The 24326-nt window shown below is 42.6% G+C and overlaps 1 protein-coding gene across 7 annotated transcripts in view; it reads left to right on the top strand.

Moving 5' to 3' along the window:
* Nucleotides 1-24326, top strand: part of LZTS3 (leucine zipper tumor suppressor family member 3) — a 99489-nt gene that overhangs the window by 63056 nt on the left and 12107 nt on the right. For 4 of the 7 annotated variants that reach the window (XR_011849933.1, XR_011849934.1, XM_072126337.1 and 1 more), the window contains exon 2: nucleotides 22524-22877. Coding sequence is in view for 5 of the 7 variants with exons in the window: in XM_072126337.1 (XP_071982438.1) it covers nucleotides 22563-22877 (315 nt within the window). In the remaining 2 variants the exon portion in view is untranslated. Of the gene's footprint in view, nucleotides 1-9822; nucleotides 9847-13973; nucleotides 14109-22523; nucleotides 22878-24326 lie in introns of those variants that run through there. The other 3 variants (XM_072126340.1, XM_072126339.1, XM_072126341.1) reach the window with 3 other exon arrangements.

The following is a 24326-nucleotide window of genomic DNA, read 5'->3' as shown; positions in this document are numbered from 1 at the left end:
GCCGGTCAGGAATGGTCACAGAGATGTTCTGAAGCCTCTGCTGTGGTATTTTAGCTGTGTGCTTAGGGTCATTGTCTTGTTGGAAGGTTCGGTCCAGTCTGAGGTCCAGAGCATCTGGAAGAGGTTTTCATCTAGGATATCTCTGTTCTTGGCCGCATTCATCTTTCCTTCCATTACACCCAGTGGTCCTGTCCTCTCCATAGCCTGATGCTGCCCCCCCATGTGTCACTGCTGGGATTGTATTTGGCGTTGGCATTGCCTGGTTTTCTCCACCCCTGAGAATTAACACCAAATATTTCAATCTCATCAGACCAGGGAATCTTAATTCTCATAGTCTGGGAGTCCTTCATGTGTTTTGCACACTGTATGCAGCTTTCTTATATCTTGCACTGGGAGGAGAGGCTTCCAGAATCTGCCATAAAGCCCCAACTGCTGGAGACTGCAGTGATAGGAGATTCCCATCTCCCTACTGCATCTCTGAAGCACAGCCACAGGGATCTTGGGGTTCTTCTTTACCTCTCTCACCAGGGCTCTCCTCTCTCGATTGCTTAGTTTGGCTAGACAGCCAGGTCGAGGAAGACTTGTGGTTGTCCCAAACTTCTTCCATTTAAGGATTATGGAGGCCACTGTGCTCTTAGGAACCTTGAGTGCTGCAGAAATTCTTTTGTAACATTGGCCAGATCTGTGCCTTGCCACAATTCTATCTCCAAGCTCCTTGAGCATTTCCTTAGACCTGGGGTAGAGTGCACATTAACCAGCAAAGAAAGATCTTTTTTGATCTTAGTAATTGACTGCAATGAAACAAAGAGTGAAAAATTTAAAGGGGTCTCTCTGAATACTTTCTGTACCCTCTGTATAGGACAGTATATTTTAGTGATGGCGAACCTATGGCACGGGTGCCAGAGGTATCACTCATAGACCTCTACGTGGGTACCCAGGCCTTCACCGTAGCACAGAGTTCGCTAGACAGGGCTCGAGGCCTCCTCCTACCATCCAAGGAAGCCCAGCTTGTTCCATGCTCAGTTCTATATACAGCCTGGACTGCCCCAGTATTTAGCCGGCCTCTTGCTCCTAGTATATAGCCAACCCATGCCCCCTAGTATATTGACAGACTATGCCCCCAGTATATAGCCAGCAGCCCCCTAGTATATAGATAGCCAGACCCCCAGTATATAGCCAGACAGTATGCCCTAGTATATAGCTAGCCAGCCCACCAGTATATAGCCAGACAGTGCCTCCTTCTATATAGCCAGCCATCCCCTAGTATATAGCCAGCTCCTGTATATAGCCATCCAGCCTCCTTATATATCCAGCACCTGCTCCGATATAGCCTGCACCTGATCCCGTATATATAGCCAGCCCCTTCCCCCTTGTATAGCCAGATCCTGTACCCATATATAACCTTCCTCTTGCCCCTTATATAGCCTTCCCCCTGCCCCCATATATAGGCAGCACATGCCTCTGGTAGCACTTAAAAAAAGAAAGTCAAAACTCAACTTTCTGGTGGCCCTCGCAGGTCTTCTCTTCTTCCGTCGGCAGCAGCAGGTCCATGACTTGCTGGAGCATTAGATAGGGCACTATATATACAACAGTACAAAGGCAGTTTATATGCAGTATATCAAGAATTTTATAGGGCAGTATATAGGCAGTTTATACCCTGTATATAGAGCTGTATATAGGGAATTGTATATGACAGTATATAGCACAGCATATGGAGTAGTATACAGGACAGTATGTAGCGCAGTTAATATGCAGTATATTGTCAGTTTGTAGGGGAGTATATATACAACAGTAGAAAGGCAGTATATAGCACAGTATATAGGGCAGTGGTAGTAATAAGATGTAGATTTTCTAGAAACCTTCCCCCTTCCTCCACTCCAGAATTTCTTGGAGGAGATTTCTCCCGTCTACAATGAGCGTCTTGAGCTGCATCAAATCTCATTGTGCAGATTAATGGTCTCCAGGCCGGAGCTGCAGCAGCGTTCATACAAGTCCTGCCCTTCACGCGGCAACTTGTCTCTTATCATTAGGCCTCGCATCTGCAATCCTGCCGAGCATATTCTGCACGTGGAAACCCCAACCAAATGCTAATCATCCGCAGCAAATATAGGCCACACGTCACACATTGCACACACTAGTGCAGGTATTACATCCGCCATAGCACTGCTCCCGGAAAATACAGTCCCACTACTAGCAGCAGACGCTACTCACTATCATTTATTTGTTTTTGCCTATAAATAACGTACTGTAACATGTTTTTCAGCAGGCTGTAAAGAAAGATGGCCTTTTAAACTGTAGTGTGTTATGCTGCCATCTAGTGGCCAGATATAAAAATTAATAACTTTTTTTCTGATTAAATCAGAAATGAGTCAAGAGGTGCTGGCTAAGGAGACTATATGACTTAGATACATCAGCTGATCACACAGTATAATCTCTCATGATAGACTTAGATACACAGGGCTAGCAAATCCTACATCCAAGGTTCTGTATTATGTGGCGTTTTGTTAGTAATGAGCAGACCCAAACTGCAATGTTATGGTTCAGTAACGAACACTGCATGTTTGGGTCCACAGTAGTCTGGGTTCGGTTCACCCCAAGCCAAAGGTGAACCTTCTTCCCGAGGAACGCCGCTCCTCATGATGTCATGGGGAACGACAACATCCCTGCCAAAATGGTGACACGCACAATTAGGTAGTTTTTATGGTTCAATAACGGTTTATTGATAACAATATAATAACAGTAACCCAATTAGGTAGTTTTTAGTCTTTATTTACATCAGAAAACTGAGGCAAATGATGATAAATTTGGCTACTTGTGCAAAAAATGTGAAAAAGTAACCATTAATATTGGGTCCGGAATAGTAAGTGGGGCCCAGAAGTTTCCTTACTTATTCTATTATAAAGGGCACATGGTGAACAGGGGCCCAGATTCGTGACACAGCCCCGAAACATGAAGTAATGGATGTGGTCACATCCGATTATTCCAGTTGTTATAGAGACATGTCCCGCCGCTCATTACTTCATTAGTGTAGCGTGTGTAATGTGTGTAAAGATCACTTCACATTATCTTCACATGTCTTCATCTTTTCACCTGTTTACTGTTTCCTTGGCAAAAGCTGTTGCCATGGCCACCTTAATCAGTGCAGATGGCGGCGGCCATTTTAACATCTTTATGAGGCGGCTTTATTCTTATGAGCACTGCCATAAGGCTAAATGTCTCTAATTTTTCTTCCACTAGTAGTTGGTGGTCACACTGGTTGGTGGGTTTTGTAACGGGGTGCAAGGCCGAGCCGTGCCTCATGTCTAATCATTGGTTATTTAGAAGTGGAATATTGTTTTTTTTATTTTACATTACAGAACAGCATAGCTTAATTTACTTTTGACAGGAAAAGTTGCGCTGACTTCATTTTTCAGCTAATAAGCCCCACCTGTAGTGTGCCCACAAAATGTAATGCCCCTCTTAAAGGCCCCCGCAGTATATAATTCACCTACAATGGTTCCTCATTAAATACCCCCTTAGGGCGCGTTCACACGTTGCGTTTTGGTTGCGTTTTCATTGCGTTTGAAACGCATATACAACAGCTGATGTGAGATAATTTGCCTAATTACATTACCGTTTACGTTTGCAAACGCAATGTTAACGCATGCGTTAACAAAACACAATGAAAACGCAATGAAAACGCAGGTCAAAACGCAACGTGTGAACGCGCCCTCAGGCTATATTCACACTGCCATGAGCCCGCCGCACCGTAGCACGGCGGGCACACGGCAGCGCGGGGAGAGGAGGAGGAGGTGAGCGCAGCTCACCCCCGCCCCTCTCCATAGCGATCTATGTGTGCCCGTGTGCTGCACCGTACCGCTCCCGTAGGGCGCCGCGCGCCCATAGAAGTGTATGGGGGACGTGTATCGCCCGCATATACGTCGGCCGTATATACGTCCCCCATACTGTAGTGTGAATGTAGCCTTAATGTAAAACAATGTAGTCCTTACTTCAAATAATCCCTCAATTTAAGCTCCCACCGATAATTCCTCCCTTTTAGTAGCCCCCACACTTTTAATATCCGCTATTTTGTTGGCCCCCCATTTAAAATTTCCCATTTTTCTGAAGCCTCTCCTTATAATAAACCCATTGCTGTAGCCACCTCATTTATGTTGCTGGCCTGCAGCACCCCCATTTATAATACCCCTCTTTTCTAATTCACTTATTTAATAGTGGAACTTTTTAAATCCCCACCAAGAAGTGGGAAAGTGGGCCAATCCCCCAATGGTAGAAGGGGTTTTCCCAATAACTAGAGTTAGGCCCTATCCATGGGTTAGGGCCTAACTGGCTGATCAGTGAGGGTGTCAATGCTGAGACTCCCACAGATCGGGAGAATGAGGGGTACGTCGGACTAATGGAGCAGCCGGCCGCGCATGACTGTTATGCTCCATTAATCTCTTTGGAGCTGACGGAAATTGCTGAGCACAGCACTCACCGATCTTTGTCAGCTCCATAGAGATTAATGGAGCAGAGCGGTCATGCGCGGCCGTCTGCTCCTTTAGTCTGACGAGGGGTCCGACGGAGGTAAGTGGGACCCCATCGGACTCCTTGTTTTCGTGATCTGTGGGTGATCAGCAAGTTAGGCCCTATCCCGTGTATAGGGCCTAACTTTAGTTCTTGGGAAAACCCCTTTAAGGTTTAATCAGTCACTTCATCAAATTTCTAAAGAATTTAGAATTTTGACCTAAGGAGGACCTTTTACCACCCCGCACATGTGGAGAGCTGCTTCACAGATTCAAGTGCACTTTTTAGCCCCAACAGTTGCTGACATATCTGTCCCAGTATCTGACCATTGTAATCCTCTCCACTGTCAGAGAGGAGGTGCCCGATCAGAGGAGGCCTATATTATGATGATCTCCTTTTACTCAGAGACATTGAGAAGATTATCATAACACATAGGGCAGTTTCTAGGTAAACTGTTGTACAGGGCATCAAACCTCATCTCAAAAATGCCTCCCCCAAACCCTCCTGGTCATTAATATATACAATGCACCCTGATTTTAGCATAAACACCCACCCCGCTAAATTAAAAATATTAGAGCCATACATTTATATATGGATTATAGTGTGTGCAGCACTATCTCTCTAAGCCAGCTTAGACATTGCCCCCCCTGAATTAATTCTAACATATACAGCACCCCCTTTAATTAAAATGTACAGTGTCTATCAAATTATAATATTGTGTCTAAAAAGTAAAGAGTGTATGGACGGGCACTATTAATAGTCCTCGTTCACAGGATATATATATAGGTGTGGCTGCACGACGTAGCAGTATCTCTTGGCGGTCTCATTTAATAAGACAGGTGAGGACGCCAGAGATCCATGTTTTCGTGATCAGCACTGAGACCCCCAATGATCAGCAAGTTAGGCCCTTTCCAGTGGATACGGCCTAACTTTACTTTGTGGGAGACCCCCTTTAAATGTAGTATTAACAATCATATGGATTATTTTCAATACGATATTAAATTATTTAATCAATACAATTACAAATAAAATTTGACATACACAACTTTTTTTTTTTATCTTTTTTCACCTTTGAGGTGACCCTGTCATATTTCATACAGAAACCAGATTGTAGGGAAATACTGCCCCTAGTGGTCAAATCACTCATCATAGATTTATAATACAGTAATATAATACAGTATTGTGATATACTAAGATTACATAATGGGAACAAGACCAAAAACATGTGATAGGAGTAAAAAATTGTGTGGGAAATGTGGGGCCTTCAGTTCCTGGGCGGGTGCCATGTTATCTTCATAAACCACCCTCATAGCAACTGATGAGATGGGGCCTGTGCCCAACAAATGTCACTTCTGTAACACAACTCTGTAAATATCTCCATAATCAAGTGTAGAAATTCTCTTCTATAGGTTTATAGACACTGGAGATATAACTTAAAGGGATTTTCCTTGTGATATCAAGCACTCATAAAGCATGGTGGGTTGTTAAAGTGATACTCAAAGTATTACTCTGCTACAATAAATATAATAAAAAAAATAAAGCAAAATTTTTTAAAAATTTTAGTGTTGATCACAAAAAAAATTTTTTTTTGTATGCAGCTGTTAGGTTATTCTACAAAATAGGCGTCTCCATAGTTACAGACTACAAATAAATCTGTGTAGTCTGATTCCGTCCATGTTAGCTGTCCATAGATTCATGATGGAAAATGCTAGGGAAAGAAGGATTGGCCTGTTCGATTTTTAACATGTCACATGATACATTTGTTGTTCTGTTGTCATGGAGACACATAAGTCTTCCTTAGCCTTGTCAAAAATGCATTGTCAAAAATAGTTTCAAAACTCTCCAAAGAATGTTGGGGGTTACCAGGGTTTCCCAGGACTGTGGGAGCTCTCCCAGTTTTCAGGGAACATCCTGGAGATGGCAAGTATGAAGCATGACATAACCCACCCACAGAACCCCAGAAACAGAAAAACAGATTTTGCATAAAGTACAAGTTTTGCCAGACTTATTTTTACTGACGGAGGCGTGGGCAAGTTTTGGCAGTACAGCAGCGAGAGAGTAAAACCGAATTACTGGAACATAACTTTTTAATATTATGTTTTTCTGATATTTGGATGTAACCAATTCAGCCTTAGAAACCTAAATCTAATTGGACAGTTCTGGTGGAGGAAAGAGGTTCTCATGTTCTGGTGCACAGCCCCTCCCCTACTGACAACGTCTTCCATATGGAACATAAAGAGGTTTTCCATCATCACAAAGAAACTGTCAATGAGCAACTGGAGAAGGAAAGGAAAACAGACATATATTCCCCTCTCTGGAGGTCTCATGATTCCAGTGCCGGCTTAAAGTCACAAGAGCCTTAAGAATAGAGTGAGATTTACTTACCCGGTCCCATCTCAATCCCAGTGCGTTGTCCGACGAGGATTCGGGTCCGGCACGATTCACTAAGATCGTGCGCTCGATATCCTGCAATGTGTCGCTTCTGCGCTGAGATCCGCCGGAGTTCACCTTCTTCTTCCTGGTGCATGTGAGTGCTTGATCTTGCAACACATTTCCTTTTTTAAATTCTGCGGTTTGTCCGAATCCATCGGGTTTGCCGACGACCAGCCCCCTGATCTCTGTCGCCTGCAAGCCGGCGCCGATGCACCAAAATCCGATTGAGTGCGCCAAAATCCTGGGGCAATTTGGCACAAAACAGAAATCACCGGGAAACCTGGCGAAAAATGCGCCTGACGGACCCTTAGTAAATGAGCCCCAGAGGGGAACGCCACACATTCGTCGGGTTTCCCAAATATTACTCTTTTGCCCTGAATTGCCCCGGGTTTTTGGCGCACGCGATCGGATTGTGACGCATCCGCGCCGGCTTGCATGCGACAGAAATCAGGGGGTGGCCGACGGACAACCCAACAGATTCAGACAATTTAAAAAAGGAAATGTGTCGCAAGATCAAGCACTTACATGCACCAGGAAGAAGAAGGTGAACTCCGACGGACCTGACAGGGGAAGCGACACATGCAGGAACTCGGACGCACGATCTTAGTGAATCGCGGCAGCTCCGAATTCTCTTCAGACAACGCACCACGGGATCGCGACTGGACGGGGTAAGTAAATGTGCCCCATAATATTTATAGAAACCCCCCAGTCCCAGCAGATTTTTCAGGTTTCTGGTGTTTAGGGCCTAAGTGTCACTTTTCGTTGTCATGACCATTGACCACATGTCCAACCACCAAAACAAGTGAGGTCACCCCTTTCCTTGGATAAGTAGCCCCCCATAAATTGAATGAGGGATCAAAAGTTTTTTAAAGTCAAACAATCCCTTTAAGGATAAGGCTGTGTTCACATTCGTGTTGTGGCTGTTATTTGTTTCTGACAATTGTGTTGAGATTTGCAGATGCAGCTGTGTTCTGGTTGTAAAGGGGTTAACATTCAGATTAATGACATAGGAGTCCTGTCTACTGTGAGTCACCCCTCAGCGCCCCCCCACCCCAAATCCTGCGCAAGGAATGTGTCCTCCTTGTATCTCCTCCATCCGGGCAGCAGGTGCAGGTTATCATTGCTTATGATTTATGGGACAGGAGGAGGGGGGGGTTGTTATTTTTCGCTATTTTTGTAGCAAATTGTAACTATGGTGGGTATATTCATTGCTGTTACCCTTGGGGGTCTGGTGTCTGAGCGATGGGATTTAGGACTGGGTGTGTTTCAAATCAAGGGGTGTGTTTTATGCAAAGGGGTGGGGCATGTGTTTGCAGTATGCAAATGAACAGTGAGCCTCTCCCTAAGGGTGAAGACACACATGGCGTTTTTAGACCGTTTTTGGGTCGTTTTTAGTGCGTTTTCAGATCGTTAAAAACGCATGCGTTAAAAAACGCATGCGTTTTTAACAGGTTTGACCAATTATCTTAATTCAAACTGATCAAAAACGCATGCGTTTTTAACGATCTGAAAACGCACTAACTAAAAACGGCCCAAAAACGGCCTAAAAACGCCACGTGTGTCTTCACCCTAAGGGTGAAGACACACGTGGCGTTTTTAGGCCGTTTTTAGTTAATGCGTTTCAGATCGTTAAAAAACGCATGCGTTTTTGATCAGTTTGAATTAAGATAATTGGTCAAACCTGTCAAAAACACATGCGTTTTTTACGATTTGAAAACGCACTAACCAAAAACGGCCTAAAAACGCCACGTGTGTCTTCACCCTAAGGGTGATGAGACACATGGTGTTTTGAAACCGTTTTTTTGGTCCATTTTTAAGCAGTCCGTAAAAAAAAAGCATGCGTTTTTTGAAAACACATCCGTTTTTGACAGGTTTTACCAATTATCCCAATTAAAAACTGACAAAATGGCTGCGTTTTCAATATAGAATGCGTTTTTTTTAACGAACTGAATACGCATGACTAAAATCGGACTAAAAACGGGTTCAAAACACCACGTGTGCCACCACTCTAATATGTGTGAGTGGGGTCTCCGCTGTCTATGGCTCAGTGTGAGTTGCCATTACTCTCCCATCTACATAGAATTACAGGACACCTTAAAGGAGTCCAGCCCTCATAACTTAAAGGGGTTTTGGTGATTAATAGTTGATTGGTGGGGTAGTGGCAGCCAGCACCCCACCTATTAGCTGAGTGCAGTGGACGGAGCCAACAGCAGACAGCGCCACCCATAGTGTAGTGGCCATGTGGTAGAACTGCAGGCACAGCTCTGTGGGAATGATAGACTCTTTATATATAATGTATGACTGAGCGCAGGTTCTTCACCCCTTCCCTGTGAGCCCCCTTTATCTTACTCCATTCCTCTGAGCTGTGCCAGACACGTGACCCCGCAGAGGCACCAGGAATCCCTGGTATGTGTATGAGCAGTCATAGGAATATGTGCAGGTCCAGTGATCAAAAATCTGATGTAAATACTTTTGTGTAAAAACTACAAAGGTGCTTAAGGAATGATACCTTTATTGGCTAACCAGAAAAATTATATTTGGTGCAAGCTTTCAGGGCACACAGGCCCCTTCTTCAGACATGGATACAAATGAAGCACTGAGAGAAAAACACAACATTTGAGGGATGTTACAACAAGATAATTAGTACATATGGTGAGACTCAATTAAGATAAGCTGGGGCAATAAAACTAGAGGTTATGTTACACAGAGAAGGGTGATGGGCAGGGGGTGGGGGGCTAGGATGGCAGGGGTCTGGAGTTAGTCTCTTGTGGGGATTGAAGTGAGTCCATGTAATGAGCCATAAATCCAGGTGCAATGTTGAGGCCTTGTGTCAGTGACTGGAAGGTCCAGTGATCACACTCTACAGAGCAGAGCCTGCAGCGGTCCACTCCAGCTGCCATTCACTGACAGGTAGGAGAGGGGGGGGGGCACATAGACCTGTCCTGCGCTCACTATTTGTTACAATGTATCAGTACAGGTGATCTAGACTGGATTGTAGCAAACCATCAGCTGTGGTAAGTTCTAGGTATAGTCAGATCAATAAGAAATATTTCAAAAAATTATAACAGCAAACAAAGTGACAGAATCCCCCCCACCAAAAAAAATTAATCTTCAGGTGGCTCCCCCTTGTGGCAGAGTTAAGGTGGGGTCCCTGAGTTTTGGACCTCCATTGATCAGTACCGTGTTAGGTATTCCTGTCTTATGACATAATTGATAATACTTAGTTATACACCATAGGGCAGTATTATTTGCCCCTGTATAGGACTATTATTTGTGCAGTGTATGTGGTCATTCTGGAGTATATTCTGTGGACAATGTACGGTAGAATTATAACCTTATGTATTGTGTATATACTCCTTTTAGCAGCACTTTTAGCAGGACACTATATAGTACTATTATATGTGTATACATATTACGGTATCTTTCGGACAGCCTGTGGTAACATTATTAGTGCTTGGTGGCAGTATGCTTAGTATATCGGAGACTGTACAGGTGTAATATGTAGTTGCTCTATAGCATAATTATATACACACCATAGCGGAGCATTATTTCTGTTTTGTGTGGCAGTATTATTAGACTACGCTATGATATTACTATATGGACACTGTAATTGGGAAATGTATAGTCAGTCTACAGCATAATTATTATATTTTGATAACTTGGGATACTATTATTTCGGCTATGTGCTGCAGTTTGAGCATTGATGGTATGATTTTGATTTTGAAATTGGAAACTAATGAATTTTACTTTCATCATCATGTAAGCACTGTATAGCAGTAATATAAGGGGGTGGTATCTTTTACATGGGCACTTTATTGCTTTTTGATTTGGGGACTGTATAGCACTATAATTTAGGTACTGTGTAGCACTATTATTTGGGGACTGTATGTGGATATGATTTAGGCACTTTATATAGCTATTATTTGGGCACTGGATAGCATTATTATTTTGGGACTGTATGTGGATATTATTTAGGCACTGTATAGCACTATTATTTGGACACTGTATAGCACTATTATTTGGACACTGTATAGCACTATTAGGGACTGTATGTAGCTATTATTTGGACACTGTATAGCACTATTATTTGGGCACTGTATAGCACTATTAGGGACTGTATGTAGCTATTATTTGGGCATTGTACAGCACTATTATGGGACTGCATGTAGCTATTATTAGGGAACTGTATGTAGCTATTATTAGGGAACTGTATGTAGCTATTATTTGGGCAGTGTATAGCACTATTGTTTGGGCACTGTATAGCTATTATTTTGGGACTGTATGTAGCTATTATTTGTGGATTGTATAGCACTATTATTAGGGGACTGTATGTAGCTATTATTTGGGCACTGTATAGCACTATTATTAGGGGACTGTAGGCAGCTATTATTTGGGCATTGTGCAGCACTATTAGGGGACTGTATGTAGCTATTATTTGGGCACTATATAGCACTATTATTAGGGGACTGTATGTAGCTATTATGTGGACACTGTATAGCACTATTATTAGGGGACTGTATGTAGCTATTATTTGGGCACTGTATGGCACTATTATTAGGGGACTGTATGTAGCTATTATTTGGGCACTGTATAGCACTATTATTAGGGGGCTGTATGTAGCTATTATTTGGGCACTGTATAGCATTATTATTAGGGGGCTGTATGTAGCTATTATTTGGGCACTGTATAGCACTATTATTAGGGGACTGTATGTAGCTATTATTTGGGCACTGTATAGCACTATTATTAGGGGACTGTATGTAGCTATTAGTTGGACACTGTATTGCACTATTATTAGGGGGCTGTATGTAGCTATTATTTGGGCACTGTATAGCACTATTATTAGGGGACTGTATGTAGCTATTATTTGGGCACTGTATAGCACCATTATTAGGGGGCTGTATGTAGCTATTATTTGGGCACTGTATAGCACTATTATTAGGGGGCTGTATGTAGCTATTATTTGGGCACTGTATAGCATTATTATTAGGGGGCTGTATGTAGCTATTATTTGGGCACTGTATAGCACTATTATTAGGGGACTGTATGTAGCTATTATTTGGACACTGTATAGCACTATTATTAGGGGACTGTATGTGGCTATTAGTTGGACACTGTATAGCACTATTATAAGGGTACTGTATGTAGCTATTATTTGGGCAATGTATAGCACTATTATTAGGGGACTGTATGTAGCTATTATTTGGGCACTGTATAGCACTATTATTAGGGGGCTGTATGTAGCTATTATTTGGGCACTGTATAGCACTATTATTAGGGGGCTGTATGTAGCTATTATTTGGGCACTGTATAGCACCATTATTAGGGGGCTGTATGTAGCTATTATTTGGGCACTGTATAGCACTATTATTAGGGGGCTGTATGTAGCTATTATTTGGGCACTGTATAGCATTATTATTAGGGGGCTGTATGTAGCTATTATTTGGGCACTGTATAGCACTATTATTAGGGGACTGTATGTAGCTATTATTTGGGCACTATATAGCACTATTATTAGGGGACTGTATGTAGCTATTAGTTGGACACTGTATTGCACTATTATTAGGGGGCTGTATGTAGCTATTATTTGGGCACTGTATAGCACTATTATTAGGGGGCTGTATGTAGCTATTAGTTGGACACTGTATAGCACTATTATTAGGGGGCTGTATTTAGCTATTATTTGGGCAATGTATAGCACTATTATTAGGGGACTGTAGGCAGCTATTATTTGGGCATTGTGCAGCACTATTAGGGGACTGTATGTAGCTATTATTTGGGCACTATATAGCACTATTATTAGGGGACTGTATGTAGCTATTATGTGGACACTGTATAGCACTATTATTAGGGGACTGTATGTAGCTATTATTTGGGCACTGTATGGCACTATTATTAGGGGACTGTATGTAGCTATTATTTGGGCAGTGTATAGCCCTATTATTAGGGGGCTGTATGTAGCTATTATTTGGGCAGTGTATAGCACTATTATTAGGGGGCTGTATGTAGCTATTATCTGGGCACTGTATAGCACTATTATTAGGGGACTGTATGTAGCTATTATGTGGACACTGTATAGCACTATTATTAGGGGACTGTATGTAGCTATTATTTGGGCACTGTATAGCACTATTATTAGGGTACTGTATGTAGCTATTATCTGCGCACTGTATAGCACTATTATTAGGGTACTGTATGTAGCTATTATCTGCGCACTGTATAGCACTATTATTAGGGTACTGTATGTAGCTATTATCTGCGCACTGTATAGCACTATTATTAGGGTACTGTATGTAGCTATTATCTGCGCACTGTATAGCATTATTATTAGGGGACTGTATGTAGCTATTATTTGGGCAGTGTATAGCACTATTATTAGTGGGCTGTATGTAGCTATTATTTGGGCACTGTATAGCACTATTATTAGGGGGCTGTATGTGGCTATTATTTGGGCACTGTATAGCACTATTATTAGTGGGCTGTATGTGGCTATTATCTGCGCACTGTATAGCACTATTATTAGTGGGCTGTATGTGGCTATTATTTGGGCACTGTATAGCACTATTATTAGGGGGCTGTATGTAGCTATTATTTGGGCACTGTATAGCACTATTATTAGGGGGCTGTATGTAGCTATTATTTGGGCACTGTATAGCACTATTATTAGTGGGCTGTATGTGGCTATTATTTGGGCAATGTATAGCACTATTATTAGGGGACTGTATGTGGCTATTATCTGGGCACTGTATAGCACTATTATTAGGGGACTGTATGTGGCTATTATTTGGGCACTGTATAGCACTATTATTAGGGGGCTGTATGTAGCTATTATCTGCGCACTGTATAGCACCATGTAATGTTTATGTGGCAGTTGTATAGGACTATTATTAGCGGACTGTTTGTTACTATTATTATATGCTTATGTGATGTTGGCGGTGTACATATGATAGAGGTACAATGATGAGGATACTACATGTATCAGAGACTATGGATTCTGTCAGTGATGTAGAGGGTCAGGCAGTGGAGGTTGTCCCCTGCCGCAGAGCAAACACTGGAGAATATCAGTCCCAGGGGGCGAAGGTCGTGTCATATGTGAGTGCAGTACAGGAGGAGGATGTACACAGCAGGTCGGGGCTCAGACACACGTGTACACATCATCCAGGCACAGCGCGGTATGATACGTGTATATATGTATACTGTGTATGACCTCTGTGCTGCATCAGATATGTGTGTGACATATACCAGTGTGTGTATATATATATATATATATATGGTTTATGTGTATAATAAGAGTGTGTACTGTGTACGACCTCTGTATGTGTTGTATATGTGAACATGTGTGTTGTACGTATTATCGTTGATATGATTGTTATGTGCTGTGTGTGGCTTCTGTATGTGTGTGTTTATCTGTAAGACGTATATATCTGAGTGGATGTCACATTATTGATATGATGGGGGAGATTTATCAGAAGTGTCTAAGAGCACACCTGTTCTAGTTGTCCATGGCAACCAATCAGAGCTCAGCTTTGAAGTTTCCACAGCTGTTTATAGAATGAAAGCTGAGCTATTATTGGTTTCCATGGGCAACTAGAACAATTCTGCTGTCAGACACTTCTGATCAATGTCTTTTATATGTGTGTGTATAATAATGTGTATAACATCTGTATGTATGTGCTATGTATGTTTATATAACAGGTATATGGTATCTATGTACTGTATGTATATGCCGTGTATACTAAGTGTATGACGTCTGTATGTATAATATGTGTGTTATTAGCACTGCATGTATGTATATGTATATGTGTATGTGTAATATGTACAGTATAATGTGTGTATGTGTATAATGTGTGTATGTATGTATGTATAATATGTATATGTATCATGTGTGTATGTATGTATAATATGTATATGTATAATGTGTATATGTATGTATAATATGTATATGTGTATGTATGAATAATATGTATATTTATCATGTGTGTATGTATACTATGTATATGTATAATGTGTGTATGTATGTACAATATGTATGTGTGTATGTATAATATGTATATGTATCATGTGTGTATGTATGTATAATATGTATATGTATAATGTGTATATGTATGTATAATATGTGTGTGTATGTATGTATAATATGTATATTTATCATGTGTGTATGTGTGTATGTATGTACAATATGTATAATGTGTGTGTATGTATAATATGTATATGTATAATGTGTGTGTATGTATATATGTATCATATGTGTGTATGTATAATATGTATCATGTATGTATGTATAATATAATATTATACATATGTATATTTATAATGTGTGTATGTATAATATGTATATTTATAATGTGTGTATGTATAATATGTATATATATAATGTGTGTATGTATAATATGTATATATATATAATGTGTGTATGTATATATGTATCATGTGTGTGTATGTATAATATGTATCATGTATGTATGTATATGTGTATATATATAATGTATGTATGTATAATATGTATATATATATAATGTGTGTATGTATAATATGTATATGTATCATGTGTGTATGTATGTATGTATGTATGTATAATATGTATATGTATAATGTGTGTGTGTGTGTATGTATAATATGTATATGTATCATGTGAGTGTGTATGTATAATATGTATATGTATAATATGTATCATGTGTGTGTGTATGTATATGTATCATGTGTGTGTGTGTGTGTGTATGTATATGTATCATGTGTGTGTGTGTATGTATAATATGTATATGTATAATGTGTGTGTGTGTATGTATAATATGTATATGTATAATGTGTGTGTGTGTGTATGTATAATATGTATATGTATCATGTGAGTGTGTATGTATAATATGTATATGTATAATATGTATCATGTGTGTGTGTATGTATATGTATCATGTGTGTGTGTGTGTGTGTGTGTGTATGTATATGTATCATGTGTGTGTGTGTATGTATAATATGTATATGTATAATGTGTGTGTGTGTGTATGTATAATATGTATATGTATAATGTGTATGTGCACAGCTCGTTTTTCCTCCTACACTCCATGAAATGTAATAAGGTTTCATCTTCCCTTTCATTACGATAAACATGTATAGAACTGGTTGTGCTCGCTCTGCGCTGAGTAGTTCAGGGGTTAATCATTAACCAGGGGCCATTCCTCATCACAGACAAATAGAGATGAAAGCGTTCCTGCAAATAATGGGATCTGCCTCTTCACTGCTGAGAGGGGCCAAAGACACAAATTAAAGCCGATAAAAGATCAGAGTTGAAAGCTCAGGTGACTGTCCACCAACACGGAGGTGACCCCTGCTATATACAGAATGCCTACAGCGCACCGTGCCCACCCCCACCTCAGCGTGAGGCCCCAGAAATAATCCAACCTGCCCATGGAGATCTGTGTAATCATACACTGGGCGTGTCCTCACACTGCTGTGCTCTGTACTCTCTTCAGACACTACCAGGTATTATCCCTGGAGATCTGTGTAATCATACACTGGGTGTGTCCTCACACTGCTGTGCTCTGTGCTCTCTTCAGACACTACCAGGTATTATCCCTGGAGATCTGTGTAATCATACACTGGGCGTGTCCTCACACTGCTGTGCTCTGTGCTCTCTTCAGACACTACCAGGTATTATCCCTGGAGATCTGTGTAATCATACACTGGGCGTGTCCTCACACTGCTGTGCTCTGTGCTCTCTTCAGACACTACCAGGTATTATCCCTGGAGATCTGTGTAATCATACACTGGGTGTGTCCTCACACTGCTGTGCTCTGTGCTCTCTTCAGACACTACCAGGTATTATCCCTGGAGATCTGTGTAATCATACACTGGGCGTGTCCTCACACTGCTGTGCTCTGTGCTCTCTTCAGACACTACCAGGTATTATCCCTGGAGATCTGTGTAATCATACACTGGGTGTGTCCTCACACTGCTGTGCTCTGTGCTCTCTTCAGACACTACCAGGTATTATCCCTGGAGATCTGTGTAATCATACACTGGGCGTGTCCTCACACTGCTGTGCTCTGTGCTCTCTTCAGACACTACCAGGTATTATCCCTGGAGATCTGTGTAATCATACACTGGGTGTGTCCTCACACTGCTGTGCTCTGTGCTCTCTTCAGACACTACCAGGTATTATCCCTGGAGATCTGTGTAATCATACACTGGGCGTGTCCTCACACTGCTGTGCTCTGTGCTCTCTTCAGACACTACCAGGTATTATCCCTGGAGATCTGTGTAATCATACACTGGGTGTGTCCTCACACTGCTGTGCTCTGTGCTCTCTTCAGACACTACCAGGTATTATCCCTGGAGATCTGTGTAATCATACACTGGGTGTGTCCTCACACTGCTGTGCTCTGTGCTCTCTTCAGACACTACCAGGTATTATCCCTGGAGATCTGTGTAATCATACACTGGGTGTGTCCTCACACTGCTGTGCTCTGTGCTCTCTTCAGACACTACCAGGTATTATCCCTGGAGATCTGTGAAATCATACACTGGGTGTGTCCTCACACTGCTGTGCTCTGTGCTCTCTTCAGACACTACCAGGTATTATCCCTGGAGATCGGTGTAATCATACACTGGGCGTGTCCTCACACTGCTGTGCTCTGTACTCTCTTCAGACACTACTAGGTATTATCCCTGGAGATCTGTGTAATCATACACTGGGTGTGTCCTCACACTGCTGTGCTCTGTACTCTCTTCAGACACTACTAGGTATTATCCCTGGAGATCTGTGTAATCATACACTGGGTGTGTCCTCACACTGCTGTGCTCTGTGCTCTCTTCAGACACTACCAGGTATTATCCCTGGAGATCTGTGTAATCATACACTGGGTGTGTCCTCACACTGCTGTGCTCTGTGCTCTCTTCAGACACTACCAGGTATTATCCCTGGAGATCTGTGTAATCATACACTGGGTGTGTCCTCACACTGCTGTGCTCTGTGCTCTCTTCAGACACTAGCAGGTATTATCCCTGGAGATCGCTGTAATCATACACTGGGCGTGTCCTCACACTGCTGTGCTCTGTGCTCTCTTCAGACACTACCAGGTATTATCCCTGGAGATCTGTGTAATCATACACTGGGTGTGTCCTCACACTGCTGTGCTCTGTGCTCTCTTCAGACACTACCAGGTATTATCCCTGGAGATCTGTGTAATCATACACTGGGTGTGTCCTCACACTGCTGTGCTCTGTGCTCTCTTCAGACACTACCAGGTATTATCCCTGGAGATCTGTGTAATCATACACTGGGTGTGTCCTCACACTGCTGTGCTCTGTGCTCTCTTCAGACACTACCAGGTATTATCCCTGGAGATCTGTGTAATCATACACTGGGTGTGTCCTCACACTGCTGTGCTCTGTGCTCTCTTCAGACACTACCAGGTATTATCCCTGGAGATCTGTGTAATCATACACTGGGTGTGTCCTCACACTGCTGTGCTCTGTGCTCTCTTCAGACACTACCAGGTATTATCCCTGGAGATCTGTGTAATCATACACTGGGTGTGTCCTCACACTGCTGTGCTCTTTGCTCTCTTCAGACACTACCAGGTATTATCCCTGGAGATCGGTGTAATCATACACTGGGCGTGTCCTCACACTGCTGTGCTCTGTGCTCTCTTCAGACACTACCAGGTATTATCCCTGGAGATCTGTGTAATCATACACTGGGTGTGTCCTCACACTGCTGTGCTCTGTGCTCTCTTCAGACACTACCAGGTATTATCCCTGGAGATCTGTGTAATCATACACTGGGTGTGTCCTCACACTGCTGTGCTCTGTGCTCTCTTCAGACACTACCAGGTATTATCCCTGGAGATCGGTGTAATCATACACTGGGCGTGTCCTCACACTGCTGTGCTCTGTGCTCTCTTCAGACACTACCAGGTATTATCCCTGGAGATCTGTGTAATCATACACTGGGTGTGTCCTCACACTGCTGTGCTCTGTGCTCTCTTCAGACACTACCAGGTATTATCCCTGGAGATCTGTGTAATCAGACCTATGTTTATATTGTTATTAGCAGCAGGACTGTGAAATATGGATTTATATTCCAGGACTGTAGCTTCTTCAGGTGCACTGGGGATGTGCCCTCACTCTGCTGTGCTCTGTGCTCTCTTCATACAGTGTTAGGTATTATCCCTGGAGAGAAGTGTAATACTGCCTTTGTGTTTTATTGTTGTTAGCAGCAGGACTGACATGATAGTCGCTTCTCTCAGTGCATTTGGGGGGTTCTCCTCACACTGCTGTGCTCTGTGCTCTCTTCAGACAGAATTAGGTATTGATCCTGGAGAAATATCTAATCATACCTTTGTTTATGTTGTTAGTAGCAGCAGGACTGTGGGTTGTGGATTTAAATTCCACTATTGTAGCTTCTCCAAGTGCACTTGCGGTATGTCCTCACACTGTTGTGCTCTGTGCTGTCCTTAGACAGTATCAGGTATTGTCCCTGGAGATGTGTGTAATCATAACTGTATCTTGTTAGCAGCAGGACTGTGAAATATAGAAAATATCACATCCTGTGAAATAAATATTCCATAGTAGCTTCTCCAAGTGCACTTGCGGTATGTCCTCACACTGTTGTGCTCTGTGCTGTCAAATAGTATTTGGTATTGTCCCTGGAGATGTGTGTAATCATAACTTTGTGTATCTTGTTAGCAGCAGGACTGTGAAATATGGATTTATATTCTATAGTAGCTTCTCCAAGTGCCCGGCAGGAGTTACTCCTAGGTGGAATGTGCCGGACCATGAAATGTAAGCTTGGCTATTGATGTCTGACCGACCTAAAGACTTATTATAGGGGTCATCCCGCCCTCATCAGATGTAGACAGGGATGCACCAGCCATAAGGCAAGTTGAGCCTCTCTCCTCAGGCAGCAGCAACTGCAGCATGATGGAGGGGGGCATGAAGGGTGCACTCACCTACTACGAAGCAGGATCTGACAATAAAAAATAGTGTCTCTTAACCTGCTACAAAATTTGACATCACTACTGGATGGGGCGGAGGTGGCTCCCATCTATAACTCTTTGGAGGCAGCAGAAAGTTTAGGATCACCCTTGGATGTGGACCATCACAAACATATACAAAGTTTTCTCTTGCGTTCATAAATGTTTGATGAATTTTTGGAATTTTTTTTGTTCTTTCCTCTTTTCCTCTGTGAGATTTTCATCTCCACTTTGTAGAAACCCAAAGCGGATAAAATATTCTTTTACAAAAATGTGAAAAAAAACAACCTGTAATTATACGAGCTCCGGAATGAATCGTTAACCCGTCTGATCTCTCAGGACTGCAATCATTCTGGCAGAGATTGGGTTTTTGGTAATGAAGTTACTCGACGCGTTTTTAAGTTCATAGAAAGTGTGCCACATAGAGGCGAGTTATGAATTCTCTCTGCTGGAGCCCAACATTACACGTAACCTTTCCTTCAACTCGCTTTCATCTGCAGCAATTGCTGAAAACACTTAACTGGGGAAATCTCTCGACTGAGAAATTGATTCTGACAGCACCGAGACCAGAGCAATGTGGGGAGGTGTAGAGGGAGGGGGAGCCAAAAGTTCACAGCCGAGGCGAGAAACTCAGGGCGGACTCAAACTTCATTGCATGGCAAAAGTTGTTAACGAGATGTAAAACGTGATCCTCCTTAGAAATGCCAGATCTATCAGAGGCGAATTTGGGTTTATCGGGATGGAAGCGATGGGGAACCTTGGAACATAAGGGGGCACATTTACTTACCGGGTCCTGACGCGATCCAGTGGTGCGTTGTCCGACGAGGATTCGGGTCCCGCGCGATTCACTAAGGTCGTGCGCCCGATATCCTGCAGGTGTCACTGCTACGCTGAGGTCCGCCGGAGTTCACCTGCTTCTTCCCGGTGCATGTGAGTGCATGATCTTGCGGCACAATTTGTTATTTAAATTCTGCGTTTTTTCCGAATCCGTCGGGTTGTCTAACGGCCACGTCCCCCCTAAATTTCTGTCACATGCAATCCGACACAATACGATCGCATGCGCCAAAAACCCGGGGCACAACCGGAAATATTCGCGAAAACCCAATGGATCCGCGGTCCGTGGACCCTTTGTAAATGAGCCCCAAGAGGTGTCTAAAAACATACCTCAAAGGAACCAAGAATTTACATGGTCGGCTTCGTGTGTTGTGTCTCCAAATTTTCATCTAACCATATAAAGACAAATATCCAAAAAGATATCCCAAAAGATAGACAAGTATCCCAAAAGATTTACAACTGGTATATCTTTTTCTAGTAGTGTTGGTAGATGGACAAAAACTAAACCACGAGTCCCCTGGTTTCCAATATGCATCAAAAGAGGAATTTGGTCTATCGTGTCAAATCAACAACAAAGGGTTCCCCATTTCAACCTGCATTGGGTCAATATAGAACTTGCTTTAGTAGTTCTCCTCTACTACTGCATTCTCTGTGTCAGTTTGAGCCTCAGACAATATAGTCACCTGGATATGGACCCTATAACCCCTCAGATGCTTAACTACTTCCTTCTCTCCTCTCCAAAATCTCCACACGCCTAGAGATTAGTAATTTGGTAATTCTACAACAACCTACACACGTTTTGGTGGCAGCCTATCCCTTTAAGAAAAGTCTCTTATCTCTACCTAGTGAACAGTAGAGCACAGCATCCTCCTTCTGGGGTCCCAAAATGACCTGATTAAGACACAGCACCCAGGATCACAGCTCATTCCATTGCCTTTATCTCTTCTTCCTCTAGTAGTCATGGATTGTTAAACCTCATGGGCCCAATGGCCAAGTGCTTAGAAAATTTTCAGTTGATCCCATTTAGTTTTTAATTGCCTAGGTCTTCCAATGGTCTAGATCAGTGGTGGCGAACCTATGGCACTCAGGTGGCACTCAGAGTCGTCTGTATGGGCACCCATACCGTCACCCGAGCAGAGTTCACCAGACAGGACTCAAGGGCTTTAGCAGTCCCAAGCAGCCCACGACCCCTGAAAGGAAGCTAAAATGATATTCCGAAACTTCTTCTTCTTCTTTCTATTGTATCGGTGACCTCAGGTGCCTTAATAAGTTACTGCTTAAATAGTTATATTGGCACTTTGTAAAAAAAACTGGGTTTTGGTTGTAGTTTGGGCACTTGGTGTCTAAAAGGTTTGCCATCACTGGTCTAGATGACTCCTTTAGTCTACCGAAATCTGTCCGATTATTTAGGATAGGATTGGATATTTGTACCATTCCCATAAGTGCTGAACCTACGCTTATACTATGCTCATTAGGCTCTTTATGGACCGATGGACGGTCCTGGGTTGGAACACAACCATTGGGTTTAGCCCCAACCATTTGACAGTAAAGAGGCAAAAATATTGACTCTTGATTGCTGGAGGATGTTGGATTCCAACCACTCTTGGATGAATCAAGGATGCCAAGAGTTGTGTTTGGTTTAGGTGTTGAAATTTTCTCTTCCATTGGGACCCAAAGATTCTCGTAAACCTACATCTAACCCTGCATCAGGACATGATTCCTGAAGATGATGCTTTTTAGTTGTGAGCCCTTTGGATAACCTTTGGTTTGCTTCTTTTACAGTGCCATTGAGTGTCATCGCACATCTCCCTCTCTGCGGCCATGGCAAAATTAGAGTCAAGAACTGTCCTGAGCGACGCGACCTACCAGAGCCAGGAGTCCTTCCACTCCTTCACCAGCAGGTCCTCTGACTCTCCATCCCAGGGCACTATGGGCAGTGTGGGCAGCGGAGTTGCCAACGATCAAGAATTTGCGATGAAGAGCGTAGGAACCAGAACTCAGAACAGTCTGAAACAGAACGACAGCTTCAGAAATGGCTACTCCAACCGGTACTCGGGAGAGGAGAAGAGCTACAAGACAGAGAAGAACTCCATGTACATAAACGAGCAACGCAAGAGTGAAAAGGTGAAAAACCGCGTAAGGATTTAAAACATTGTACTTTACACTACTTCCATCCATAGACTGCACCACTGCTATACATAGACCTTGTCAGATCCTCGTACACTTATTCTGGAATACCAGATAAGAAGCACTGTTTCTTATCACCACCAGCAGACTACTGATTGCAGCTCTGAAGTATAATATTGGATGTAACTCAGGATAAGTAATGTCATGTGTGTACACAGTGACTGCACCAGCAGCAGAATAGTGAGTGCAGCTCTGGAGTATAATACAGGATGTAACTCAGGATCAGTACAGGATAAGTAATGTCATGTATGTACACAGTGACAGCAGCAGAATAGTGAGTGCAGCTTTGGAGTATAATACAGGATGTAACTCAGAATCAGTACAGGATAAGTAATGTCATGTATGTACACAGTGACTGCACCAGCAGCAGAATAGTGAGTGCAGCTCTGGGGTATAATACAGGATGTAACTCAGGATCAGTACAGGATAAGTAATGTCATGTATGTACACAGTGACTGCACCAGCAGCAGAATAGTGAGTGCAGCTCTGGTGTATAATACAGGATGTAACTCAGAATCAGTAATGTCATGTCATGTCATGTCATGTATGTACACAGTGACTGCAGCAGCAGCAGAATAGTGAGTGCATCTCTGGAGTATAATACAGGATGTAACTCAGGATCAGTACAGAATAAGTAATGTCATGTATGTACACAGTGACTGCAGCAGCAGCAGAATAGTGAGTGCATCTCTGGAGTATAATACAGGATGTAACTCAGGATCAGTACAGGATAAGTAATGTCATGTATGTACACAGTGACTGCACCAGCAGTAGAATAGTGAGTGCAGCTCTGGTGTACAATACAGGATGTAACTCAGGATCAGTACAGGATAAGTAATGTCATGTATGTACACAGTGACTGCACCAGCAGCAGAATAGTGAGTGCAGCTCTGGGGTATAATGCAGGGTGTAACTCAGGATCAGTACAGGATAAGTAATGTCATGTATGTACACAGTGACTGCACCAGCAGGAGAATAGTGAGTGCAGCTCTGGGGTATAATACAGGATGTAACTCAGGATCAGTACAAGATAAGTAATGTCATGTATGTACACAGTGACTGCACCAGCAGCAGAATAGTGAGTGCAGCTCTGGAGTATAATACAGGATGTAACTCAGGATCAGTACAGGATAAGTAATGTCATGTATGTACACAGTGACTGCACCAGCAGCAGAATAGTGAGTGCAGCTCTGTGGTATAATACAGGATGTAACTCAGGATCAGTACAGGATAAGTAATGTCATGTATGTACACAGTGACTGCACCAGCAGCAGAATAGTGAGTGCAGCTCTGGAGTATAATACAGGATGTAACTCAGGATCAGTACAGGATAAGTAATGTCATGTATGTACACAGTGACTGCACCAGCAGCAGAATAGTGAGTGCAGCTCTGGAGTA

Source organism: Engystomops pustulosus, chromosome 1 (assembly GCF_040894005.1).
Source record: "Engystomops pustulosus chromosome 1, aEngPut4.maternal, whole genome shotgun sequence".
In the NCBI taxonomy this organism is placed as follows: domain Eukaryota; kingdom Metazoa; phylum Chordata; class Amphibia; order Anura; family Leptodactylidae; genus Engystomops; species Engystomops pustulosus.
Note: the sequence above shows the minus strand (reverse complement) of the source record. Positions and strands in the feature narration are given on the sequence as shown.